At 38.0% G+C, this 13,424-nt stretch overlaps 1 protein-coding gene across 2 annotated transcripts in view; it reads left to right on the top strand.

The window, feature by feature from the left end:
- The window catches only part of LOC126284715 (unconventional myosin-XVIIIa), a 1,203,577-nt gene extending 1,192,341 nt beyond the window's left edge, over positions 1 to 11,236 (top strand). For both annotated transcript variants that reach the window (XM_049983847.1, XM_049983846.1), the window contains 4 exons: positions 1,494 to 1,754; positions 2,985 to 3,319; positions 5,829 to 5,948; positions 10,596 to 11,236. In XM_049983847.1, the coding sequence (XP_049839804.1) occupies positions 1,494 to 1,754; positions 2,985 to 3,319; positions 5,829 to 5,948; positions 10,596 to 10,659 (780 nt within the window). In that variant the 3' untranslated portion in view covers positions 10,660 to 11,236. The remainder of the gene's footprint in view (positions 1 to 1,493; positions 1,755 to 2,984; positions 3,320 to 5,828; positions 5,949 to 10,595) is intronic.
- The last annotated feature ends 2,188 nt before the right edge of the window (positions 11,237 to 13,424 follow it).

The following is a 13,424-nucleotide window of genomic DNA, read 5'->3' as shown; positions in this document are numbered from 1 at the left end:
AAACAGGTATTCATTGGACGAATATATTGTACTAGAACTGACATGTGACCATCGGAGCTTGGATGGCGTGTACAGGTACAGCTGCCCATGCAGCTTCAACGCAATACCACAGTTCATCAAGAGTAGTATCTGGTGTATTGTGATGAGCCAGTTGCTCAGCCACCATTGACCAGACATTTTCAATTTGTGAGAGATCTGGAGAATGTGTGGGCCAGGGCAGCAGTGGAACATTTTCTGTATCCAGAAAGGCCCATATAGGACCTGCAAAATGTGGTCGTGCATTATCTTTCTGAAATGTAGGGTTTCGCAGGGATCAAATGAAGGGTGGAGCCACAGGCCGTAACACATCTGGAATTTAATGTCCACTGTTCAAAGTGCCGTCAATGCAAACAAAAGGTGACCAAGATGTGTAAACAATGGCACGCCATACTATCATGTTGGGTGATACGCCACTATGGCGACGACGAATAGACACTTCCTATGTGTGTTCACCGCGATGTCGCCAAACATGGATGCGACCATCATGATGATGTAAATAGAACCTGGATTCATCCGAAAAAATGACGTTTTGCCATTCGTGCACCCAGGTTCGTCATTGAGTACACCAACGCAGGCGCTCTTGTCTGTGATGCGGCATCAAGGGTAACTGCAGCCATGGTCTCAGTAGCTTATAGCCAAGATGATGCAAACATCATTGAACTGTTCGTGCAGATGGTTGTTGTCTTGCGAACATCCCCATCTGTTGACTCGGGGATAGAGATGTGGCTGCACGATCCGTTACAGCCGTGCGGATAAGATTCCTGTCATCTCAACTGCTACTGATACGAGGCCATTGGGATCGAGCACGGCATTCCGTGTTACCATCCTGAACCCACCGATTCCATATTCTGCTAACAGTCGTTGGTCTCGACAAACACAAGCAGCAACATCACGATATGATAAACCGCAATCGCGATAGGCTATAATCTGATCTTTATGAAAGTCGGAAACGTGATGGTACGCATTTCTCCTTCTTACATGAGGCATCACAACAACGTTTCACCAGGCAATGCCGGTCACCTGCTGTTTTTGTATGAGAAATCGGTTGGAAACTTTCCTCCTGTCAGCTAGTCGTAGGTGTCGCCATCGGCGCCAACCTTGTGTCAATCCTGTGAAAAGCTAATCATTTGCATATCACAGCATCTTCCTATCGGTTAAATTTTGTGTCTATAGCACTTCATCTTTGTGGTGTAGCAATTTTAATGGCCAGTAGTGTACAATGGGCACATGATTGTGTGTAAGGGATATAAAAAGTGATGGAAACATCTGACTGCTAAGGTGACATTAAAGCAAAAGGTATACTTACTTTATATATGTCGTGCTGCATAACAGATACAGGTGTCACTCCTAAATTTTTTGAAAAATGGAAATATGTGTTAGTATTTACTGCATAAATAATTTAAAAATTTAATGAAACATCAGACATTTAATTAAGAAAATATTTTGATCCACAGGTCCTCAAGAAGTACCGTTCGACAGTTCAGCAATTATCTGCAGAGCAGCTAGCACTCCAGGAGCAGGCAGGTCGTGTCTCAGAACTGGAATCTGAAAGAGCTTCACTTCGTGAACAGCTTGCAGAACTGACGACTCGTCTTGAGAGCATGGAGACCCTGGGTGATCCATCGTCAAGCCTAACACAACGTCGTCTTGAAATGCGCACCAAGGAGCTGGAGTCAAAACTTGAGTTGGAACAAACTACACGTGCTCGCTTAGAGGTATGCTTTTTTCTGTGATGCCTCCCGCTCTTTGAGCACAAAATATGATAGCCAAAAACACAAAATAATGTTATTTAAGGTGGAAAAATCAGTAATTACATATTGGTTACTGAGACACAGTCAACTATGGCCATACTGATGAACATGAACAAAGGAAAGAGACATCAAATATTGAGCTAAGAAGTCACTCCAGTAAACATGGCTGGAGACACTTTTTTAGTTCTGGAAGTCTAAAATTTAATGCTTATTCTCGTTTTTCATGTGTATGTCACCCTCACTGTCCTGAAAATTAATAACAGAAGTCCTTTTTTGTTTTGGATAGTAAAACTATAATATTTACACCATGTATTTGTATTATGGTGCTTACTTTTGCAATTGGCATTCACTTTAAAACTGAAATATTTTTGTGACAATATGAAAGCAAAATGAACATTTCTGTTGGTTTGGGCAGTAACACTGAAGAAATATCATACCTGATAACAATGTCATTAAATAGTACAGCCCTGGACAGAATACAGATAGTGGAAGGAGTAATGGAAACAAATCACCATATACTTGATGTGCTGCTCACTTGGGTTCTTGTTAGCAGCTACTGCAAGCTCATTTGATTTCTGCCACCTGGAAGGTAGTGTTCAGGTGGTCATGGTAATGTTTCTGTATCATCACCTTGAAAGACAAATGAGTAGACCAAATGTTGACAGTAGGACTGGATGTTTAAGGGTGTGACTGTTACAGCTTCCTATGGGAAGAAGAGTATTGTGAAAGAGATTATCCATTTTAAATGAGTGACAAACTATGCAAATTATAAGGATAATACAAAACTTTTTTTTAGCAATTTATAATAATAGTGAGCACTGATCACTGAGCTTAAAGTTTATGTAGCTTGATTATCATGGTCAGATGAAATAGTGTTTATTAATCTATCATGGAGACTTCCTTTGAATTATGGCTCACTGTTAATTGGCTCTCATTTGCATTCTGTAATCAAAGTAACACAAATGAACCTGAAAAGAGCTACAGCAAATAAAAGCATGCACAGAAACTTTAGTTTTATAAATTAGTTTGCTAAGAAAGGATACCTTTTGTTTATTATGTATGAGTGAGACTTTGTTTCTGCTGGCAAAATTGTCAATAATGAGTCTCAAGCTTCAAATTGCAAACTTCTTTTTTAGTAGAAAGGATCTAAAAGGAAAATAGTGAAAAGATGTAAGATTTTATTGTTGTTTTCAGGTCCAAATAGCACGACTGAAGGAAGCAGTTGAAAGACTTCAGGACGAGGCTGCGGCAGCACGTGCAAAGGAGCAGGCGGCAGTAGATGCGTCCCGTAAGCTGCAGCGTACTGTTCGTGAACTACGTGAGGAACAAACGGCGGCGGCAGCTCGTGAATCCGAATGGGCCGTACGTAAGCGTGACCTTGAAAAGCGGCTGGAGGCTTCTGAAGCAGAAGCAGCTGCTGCACGTCAGGATCTCCGACTGGCACTTACTCGAATAGAGGATCTCCAGTCAGCAATTCGTGGAGAACTTGAAGATGGAGAGGACAGCAATGATGATGAAAATTCTGACAGGTGAGGGTATTTCTGTTTCTTGAAGATTTGCAACACGCATGTTTAGTGATGTTTTATAGGTACTTAGACAGTTGAATTGGAGAAAAGAAAATGGGGAGGGCGGGCAGAGAAGTAACTGAAGATTCACAATTTCATACATTCAAACACTATAATAAGAAATCGTGGATGCACACACATGCGCGCATACACACATGAATACTTTCTATTTAAGAATGATTGTCTGAGCATGTAGATGCTGAGGGGAGAGTAAAGGTTTGTGGCAGTAGAGGGGAGAAGGTTAATAGCGAAATGAATTGTTAGGAGAGTCCTAGGGGGAAGGGTTGGAGATGGCACAATGTGAATACATCCTGGTAACAATTATAAAACCAGTGTCGTAGAGAGACATGGATAGTTAACTAAAGACATTAAGTGAGTAGCAGTACCCTGTACCACAACTAGTTGTTTATTTTCCTGTTCCACTCATGGATAGAGCTAGGGAAAAATGACTGTTTGTATGAGCCCTAATTTTTCGCATCTTTTCTTCGTAGTTCCTATGCAAAATTACATTGGTGGTAGCAGGTTCATTCTGCTGTCAGCTTCAAATGCCAGTTCTGTAAACTTTCTCAGTAGTGTTCTTAAAAATGAATCCCTCCAAGGATTCTCACTTCAGCTGCTGAAGTATATCCCTAACACTTGAATGCTGATCAAACCTACTGGTAACAAATCTAGCAACTCGTCTCTGAATGCCTTTGATATCTTCTTTCAATCTGACCTGGTGCATTTCCCAAACACTTGAGCAGGACTCAAGAATAGGTCACACTAGCATCTTATATGTTACAGATGAACTACACTTTCCTAAAATTCTCCCAATAAATCGAAGTTGACCATTAGACTTATCTACCACAATATTGACATGCTTGTTCCATTTCATATCATTTCACAACATTACACCCAGATATTTAAACATATGACTGTGTCAAGCAGGACACTACTAATACTGTCTCTGAATATTATGGGTTTGTTTCTCCTACTCATACTCATTAACTTACACAAACAATCTTATGTTTCTTTCCACCTATTGTCTGCTTGTGTCAAATGATGAAACTTTTATCAGGCAGTGAAGTACACTTTTTTATTGTTTGATCTCTCTCATCAATTTATTGCCATTTTGGCTATTGCATAACTGATAGTATCCCTGTGTGAAATCTATATTTTCGGATACACTAAACATTTTTCTTCTTTATAGGTGGCTGTCTTGTCAAGTTATGTAGACCAACTTTTGATCTACTTGCAGTAGTGGCCAAAACATTTATATGTATAGAACAGTGTGGTGATTGTGTGAAAAAGTATAATTCTCCTGAGTAAACTATAAAATTTGATGATGTGGAATATTAAGTACAGCAAATGTTGTGACCTTCAGTCTGAAGATTGGTTTGATGCAGCTCTCCACTCTGTATCCTGTGTTGAGCTTCTTCATCTCCGAATAACTACTGCAACCTACATCCTTCTGAATCTGCTTATTGTATTCATCTCTTGGTCTCCCTCTATGATTTTTTCAACAACCCTCCCTCCCAAACACACACACACACTTCCCTCTGATATTGAATTCGTGACCCCTCGATGTTCCTCCATATGTCCTATGAACTGGTCACACTGTGCCACAAAATTTCTTGTCTCCCCAATTCTCTGTGGTACCTCCTAATCAGTTATGTGAGCACCCCCTAATTTTCAGCATTTTTCTGTAGCACCACATTTTGAAAACTTCTACTCTCTTTTTGTCTAAACTGTTTGTAGGCCATTTTTTTCTTCCATGCATGGTTACACTCCAGACAAATACTTTCAAAAAAGCCTTCTTAACACTGAAATGTATATTCTATGCTAACAAAGTTATCTTCCTTCATAATGCTTTTTTTGCCATTGCCAGTCTACATTTTATATCCCCTCTACTTTACCCATCATTTATTTTGCTGCCCGAATAGCAAAACTCATCTACAACTTTAAGTGTCTTGTTTCCTAATCTAATTTCCATACCATCACCTGATTCAATTTGGCTACATTCCGTTATGCTTATTTTGCTTTTTTAATTTTCACCTTATATCCTCCTATCAAGACAATTTCATTCAACTGCTCTTCCAAGCCCTTTGCTGTCTCTGACAGAATTACAATGTCGTTGGCAAACCTCAAGGTTTTATTTCTGTTCACTGAGCTTTAATTCTTATCCAAATGGTTTCCTTTACTGCTTGCTCAATATAGAGATTCAATAACATTTTCTGAGGGATGACCTAAAAAATTTTAAATAATTTAATTTTTGTACTGCTACACTTTTCTTTCTGGTGTATTTACAATTTCACCTCCAGAAGGTAAGTACTATATAGCGATTCTGTTAGTCACATATCTGAAAAGCTTTATCAGTGATGACAACTGTGGCTGCAGCATATGCTTGCACGTAATTCTTGTTTTCATTTCATAGTATTTCCTTTGCCAGGTAAAACTGTACTTTTCTAAATCTATGTTACCATTATTCTTACAGTGCTCAAGACAGTGATGTTTCAGAAGATTCCATGAGTGTGTACCTCACAAACCATAAAGTCCACGTCAATTCCAGCCCTCGTACAACTCGAGCGTCACTGGAATTGGATATTACTTCAAGGTAAAAGAAAGAAAAAACATTTGTTAATTCAATAGAATGTGGAATACTGTCTGTTTTAGAATTTATGTGAGAATTACTGATTACTGATAATTTGATTGCTTCTGTAGCCCTTTATTTTCTTGTTGAAACTCTAGTGTCAAGTTAACGTTATTGCAGTTCTATTTGTGAGTCACACTCAAAAGTGGAAACTATCTAAACTGGAACACTGGCAGGAATTACATATTAAATGTATGTATAAACTGTATAGTATGAATGAGGCAGAAAAATTTGGAAGTTATATTAAAATAGAAGAGACCAACAACTGATAGTTGCTAGTAATTGCTAGTTGCAAAGACACACTGGCTGGAGAATAACTGACTTCATTATGTGTTCTAGTCATCATTTTAATGAGAGGCTGCATAGATTGAGGAAGAGCTCAAGTGCTACCCTATTGTCACACCATTCACTAACAGCAGTGATAACACTGAAACTTTGTGGTGATGTGTTCCCTGGATAGGACCTTCTGGGTTCATGGAGACTTAATGTTTTGGTCACATGTAAATTACACCAACAGTGTTGGTATACACATCCTCCATTCAGCTCAGTATCCATTCTTTTTATAACCCTTTGATTGCAGAGGATTTCCACGGTTTTCGAAGTATGCTGAACCCTTTGTGTGGTTGACTGCTACTGCAGTAAATACGTGATGTTTGTTTGCTGTACAAGTCTCAGGATTCACGCTTGTTTATTGCTTGGCTGTGACTGTGTTTATCAGCTCAATAGCAGCACTACTGATGGACTCTTTCTATATCATGTCTGTTGGCACACTCTCACTACCAATCATAGTTACGTATAAAATCAACAAATTATCATATCTGGCAAAGGTCTCTTATAAAAAATGAAATAGACTTTCGGTCTGTTGACATATCCCAAAGCACAATTAACCCACAGTGAATAATCTACTTGAGGCATTTATTCTGGGGACCTACAAACACATCACAGCTGAATATGTCTTTATTTGTCTGTCCTATGGAAATGACATTTACACAAATGTATGTAGTGTAAATATTGTAAATAAATACTGAATTTTTTAAATGGGGATTCATCAAGGATATCGTGTTTGTACCTCATATGCCAGCTTCTCTACCTGAACTTAGAGCAAGAATTTACACTGCCACTGAGCAAGATACACCTGCAGTGCTACAGTGAGTCTGGGAAGAAATGACTTCCAATGGGATGTGTGCAGGATAACCAATGGAAGCCACATACAACATCTTATATTTATTAGTTTAAGGTAAAATAGCTTTATGTGTTTCCATACTAAACAACACTAAACCCAGCTCTGTATATTCTTTCAATAAATTTATATGAATTTTTGATGTTGTAAAGTCCTTTTTGAATCACCCTGTATTTTAATAAAGTTTAATGCTATCTAACAATAATTAGTTAGATCAAATTAGTGACAATCATTGTAATGACACCGGTGTGTCAGTACTGCTACATATTTCATGAGGAGGATGATTACTGTCACAGCAATGAAATTGATACTTTCAACATGCTTGACATTTCTCATCTTTGTCTGTTCCAAGTTTTTGACATGCACTATGATAGTCTCACGTGAAGTGCAATGAAATGACTGTATGGCACTACCAATCTGGACAGCCCATTTGGAGTTGTTCAACTGCCTAGAGAATGTCTTTTTGTTCGACACCACTTTGGTGACTTACATGTAGTTGAAGATGAGATGAAATAATTAGAACAACCCAAACACCCAAACCCTGAGCCAGAAACTGAATCCGGGAACCCAAGATCTAGAGGCAACAGCACTAATCACAAGACCACGAGTTATGCACATGGTCTGCAGTATTTATTTACAATATTTACTCTAGATCTTGGGTTCCCGGATTCAGTTTCTGGCTCAGGGTTTGGGTGTTTGGGTTGTTCTAATTATTTCATCTCATCTTCAACTACATGTAAGTCACCAAAGTGGTGTCGAACAAAAAGACATTCTCTAGGCAGTTGAACAACTCCAAATGGGCTGTCCAGATTGGTAGTGCCATACAGTCATTTCATTGCACTTCACGTGAGACTATCATAGTGCATGTCAAAAACTTGGAACAGACAAAGATGAGAAATGTCAAGCATGTTGAAAGTATCAATTTCATTGCTGTGACAGTAATCATCCTCCTCATGAAATATGTAGCAGTACTGACACACCGGTGTCATTACAATGATTGTCACTAATTTGATCTAACTAATTATTGTTAGATAGCATTAAACTTTATTAAAATACAGGGTGATTCAAAAAGGACTTTACAACATCAAAAATTCATATAAATTTATTGAAAGAATATACAGAGCTGGGTTTAGTGTTGTTTAGTATGGAAACACATAAAGCTATTTTACCTTAAACTAATAAATATAAGATGTTGTATGTGGCTTCCATTGGTTATCCTGCACACATCCCATTGGAAGTCATTTCTTCCCAGACTCACTGTAGCACTGCAGGTGTATCTTGCTCAGTGGCAGTGTAAATTCTTGCTCTAAGTTCAGGTAGAGAAGCTGGCATATGAGGTACAAACACGATATCCTTGATGAATCCCCATTTAAAAAATTGAGTATTGACAGGTGTGGAGAACATGGGGACCATGCAATTGGTGCATCTCAGCCAGTCCATTGATATGGAAAGTGGTCGCTGAGAAAACTCTGGACGTCAGCCAGTTAGTGGGGTGGTGCATCATCTTACATGAAATAAACATTTCGTTCGTGGTCATCCTCATTTATCCATGGTATCAAAAGCTATTGTAACATATCCAGGTACACTATTCCGTTGCTGGTTCTTCACAGAAAAAAAGGGGATGTTAACTTTGTTCTTTTTGAATGCACAAAAAATGTTCAGTTAAGGGCTATCACAAACAACTTGCAACATTTGATGTGGATTTTCATTGCCTCAAATCCTACAGTTGTGTGTATTAACCTTGCGACGAAAGTGAAAAGTCAACTCATCAGAAAAGATAATTTTGTCCAGGAAATGTTTGTCATGTAATCAATTTAACATACCTGCACAGAAGTTCTTGCGAGCAATTTTATCATTGTCTTGTATTGCTTGTATGATCATAAATCAGCACTGTTTCAAATGCAAACAGTTTTTCAACACCTGCCAAACAGTCATATGTGGGATTTGCAGTTTGTGAGATGCATGATGGGTTGATTTCGTAGGGCTGTTGACAAACCATTGTCTCACTCCTTCAACAATGTCGTCAGATATGCTTGGATGATCTGGTGATTTCCCATCTCTTACTGAGCACCCTGTTTCTGCAAAATATTTATGCCACTCATATATTGTAGGCCTACTGTTAGGATCTTTAGTGCACTTTGTGTGGAAATTGGTCTGAACTGTTGTCACTGACTCCGATTCTTCAAACGCACGCTCGCGCGCGCGCGCGCACACACACACACACACACACACACACACACACACACACACACACACACACACACACACACACACACACACACACACACCTAGGACGCTTGGGTCCTTGGGTCCAGTGAAGCCAGCCATCTTTAATGCAACTGCTGCTAGTGCTCCGTACCATGTGATTCCGCACTAGTGAACTAGGCGAGACAAAACTTGATGTATTTCCCTACAAATTGACACTACAACCACCTCTGTAGGTACTATGAATTAATTTATATGAATTTTCAAAGTTGTTAAGTCCTTTTTGAAACACCATGTATGTGTTGTCATTTGTTTGTTGAGACAGCAGCATTGTGGCAAGTGTATTTGACTTCAGTCAATGCTGAATCGAAACTATGTCTTCACATTTAAGAAACCACATTAAAACAGTCCTTCCAAGTGTACATCTCATTAATTTTTTTCAGCAGAACAGTTCTGTTGTAGCCTGACACTTTTCTGTTCTTAACAATATTTTAAAAAAGATAGTTGCTACTCAGCATGTAGCAGAGATGCTGAGTCGCAGATAGGCACGACAAAAAGACTGTCAGAAAGCGAGCTTTTGACCAACAAAGCCTCTCTCAAAAATGGACCCCCCCCCACATATTGTTAGTAGCAACTATCCATTTCATAATATTGTTACATTCTATCCTGAATTTTCCATTGTTTTATTTTTCCATTTTTAAGTTGTACCAAAAGGTATACATCGCAAAATGTATTGAAAGTGAAAGAAATACATCATTAGTTATATGTTGTGAAAAGTTCCAAATAATTCTTAATTTTTCAAATTGAAATGTTTTCTCATAACCACCTTTTCCATAAAAAGTTACCTTGTTTGTTTGATTGTTATTTGTGGGCAGTAGTAGGAGGAAATAATGTGCAGGATAGAATTAATCCTCGCATTTAATGGAAAAGAACATTCTGTAAGCATACACTGCTGTATAAAACAGACTGCAAATTCTGATAAGAAGTGTAAAGTTGTTTGTTGTTGATTGTGATAAAGACTGGACATTTTGTAATGGATAAATATTTGTTAATCATCTGTCAGCTTTATTGAACAGTCAGTCATGTAATAATGAATAATGGTTTTTGCTTTGGAAACTTAAATTCATTATTGATGAAATCAGTGTTAGTATATGTCAGGTATTTTAACAGTATATACAAAATCCAAATAAATATTTAAAATGTGATGTTCTTCACTCTCTCATCAGATCATTGGAGGTGGCTTCACTTAAAAAGCCTAACGACAGCTCAGGGAAGGAATCGTTTGCATGAGACTGTCTGAACATAGCCTGCTGTGTTGTCAGCAGCTGGCTACCACGATGAGCCTCATTCATAGGAGAATGGACTCAGTGGGGGGGCAGCCTGTCACAGATGGCTCCCATACCACATTTCTGAGACTGGACTGAGTACAATAAACTGCAGGATATACTGTAACAATTTGAACATAATATATAGATTTTAGTACAATAAATTATTGTTTGCTCTCTATTAGCAAAGATATGTAATGAATTGTATAAATATGTAAAATTAAAAGCAACTTTGGGCTAATATATAAATATATATATATGTATATCTTTGTATACTGCTGCATACCATCCCAATATATTTCTTAAAGTCTTTTGAAATTCCTATCTGTGTCATTGTTAGTTTCCTGAAAGAAAACCTTGACTGTTATGTTCAGCATTTAAAACTGTTATTGGGAAATAATTGTTTTAGTATATTTATATGTTACTGCATTTCCAATAATATAATAATTGTGTTTTTTTATGGAAATGTGAACATACTGTCATTGCCATCGATTTCATTCCTGAGAAAGTGAAGTATTTGCCAATAAATGTTTTATAAATAACATGTCTTTGTTGCTTAAATATTTGTCAGAAATGATTTTTAAAGACCTATGTACAGTGTCTCATTGTTGATTGGACATGTGGAGAGAAAATGTATACCTATATAGTTATATGAATATGGCAATCAAATGGTGGCTTGATGATAAATTTTGAGGAAGCTGAAAAAAGTTAGCAAGACAGCAGAACAAAATGGCAAACAGAAATTGCACAAATAATTGTGAAACATGCAAAAACAGAGGCACATCCAATTTTTTTACTGGCTGTTATGGTCATATACTCATTCCACTGCCATCCTTTTACAAAATTATTTGCAGATATTTGAGTTTCGTGACTATTTTGAATATTACAAGATTAAAAATATAACTACTTGCAACTTGTCTTTCATTTGTTACTAGAGACATCACCTCTTTTTTACCCTTAAAGATAGAGAAATACAATTCTGTGGCGATAGGCTAGAACACTAGGCAACTAAATTATGTCTTTAGACATTATTTTGCACAGATGATGTAGCTGTTGGTAAGTGTGGGTGATTTATAGCATAACTAAATGGAAGATACTTCATGTCAGTGTAATTCTCCAGCAGAATTTGTGTCTATATTTACATCTATACTCTGCAAACCACTGTGAAGTGCATGGCAGAGGGTATATCCCAGTGAACCAGTTATTAGGGTTTCTTCCCATTCCATTCATCTGTGGATCACAGGAAAAATGATTGTTTAAAAGCTGCTGTGTTGGCTGTAATTAATCTAATTGTTCCCTCACGATCCATATGTGAGCAAAACATAAGGGGTTGTGGTATATATTGTGTCTCACTGTTTAGAGGCACAAAACGCACGGGTGTTTTCAGCTCGTTACTAAATGCAAATAAGTAGGAGGCTGAGTTAATAGGAGCTGAAGGAGTCCAGGTTGCAATGATATGCGGTATGGCACACTGTTAGAGAGAAGGATTATTATTCAAGAAACCCATAGTACAATGAAAATACTTACCTTCAGTAGTTTTTATAGGACTGCAGCTGCGGCTATGAACTGACAATCTCGTAACATGGAACACCATGAACTAATACAACATATTCTCAGGGACTAAGCCTGATGGGCCCTCCTCAGAGAATCAATGCAAACATTACAGAATTGTCTGAGGGCCGATTCTGAAAGTGCACCTGCCTATGTTGAAATCTAGCTAAGAAGCGAACGAGGCACACTACAGTTCCATCGAGGTGCACAGCCTGTTAGAGTGCGCTGTGCTTGGCAGACAATGGGCTGCCAACTTTGTGTTGGTGCGGCGTTGTAGTAGTATCTGTGGCAATGATAATACAGTACATTCCTAGTCATCATTTCAAACCAGTTCTGGAAGCATTATACGTAGGCTTTATCAGCATAGTTTATGTTTATCTTCAACCATCTGCCAATTCAGTTTCTTCAGATTTATATGATAGTCTCCCATGGATCAAAGAAAACTCTTGTGATTCATGCTGCCATTCTCTGTATATGTTAAATATCCCCCGTTACTCCTGTTTGGCACAGGTCCCACATACTTCAGCGACATTGTGGAGTTGGTCACAACAGTGATAAAAATACTGTTTCGTCTGTCCAGTTGATTTGAAAAGGTAACCAAAACTACTCGTAAATTAAATAAAAAGAGGATCTTACAACTTTGGCTGTTTGTATATTGAGGCAGTTAACACAAGTTGCCAACCCTCAATTAATCCAGCATGCTGTAAATCCATAAAATACATATTCTGATCAAAGTATTACATTGTTGTTGCTTTTGACAAAGATAGTATATTGAGTATTATTTCACAAATACTTAGGAGAGAGAACTAACTTAGTTTCTTCTGTTGCTACTTATACTTCTTGAAACTACACTGTTCAGTTTGTTTCAGGTTAGGGCATTCACACTCCTCAGAGTAATGTGTGTTTGGGAGAGGCACAGTAATACACGAAAGTACATGACATAATGTGACAGCCAACTCCCATTCTGTCTCCTGTGTATTTTTTGAGTGTAGGTAAACACTTAGTGTTTACATCTATGTTAGTGCGCATCTGATGTCATTGTTCTTATCATCTTAGTGTTAACTGTGGGTGACACTAACAAAACATGTCTCGTGCTATAAGTGAAACACCTTTGCTGTACGACAAGATGGTGCATTGGACAAATATTTTGGTGGAGCAGAACTTAATTTTCCATGTGAA

The sequence above is a fragment of the Schistocerca gregaria genome, chromosome 8 (genome assembly GCF_023897955.1).
Source record: "Schistocerca gregaria isolate iqSchGreg1 chromosome 8, iqSchGreg1.2, whole genome shotgun sequence".
NCBI classification, from domain to species: Eukaryota; Metazoa; Arthropoda; class Insecta; order Orthoptera; family Acrididae; genus Schistocerca; species Schistocerca gregaria.
Note: the sequence above shows the minus strand (reverse complement) of the source record. Positions and strands in the feature narration are given on the sequence as shown.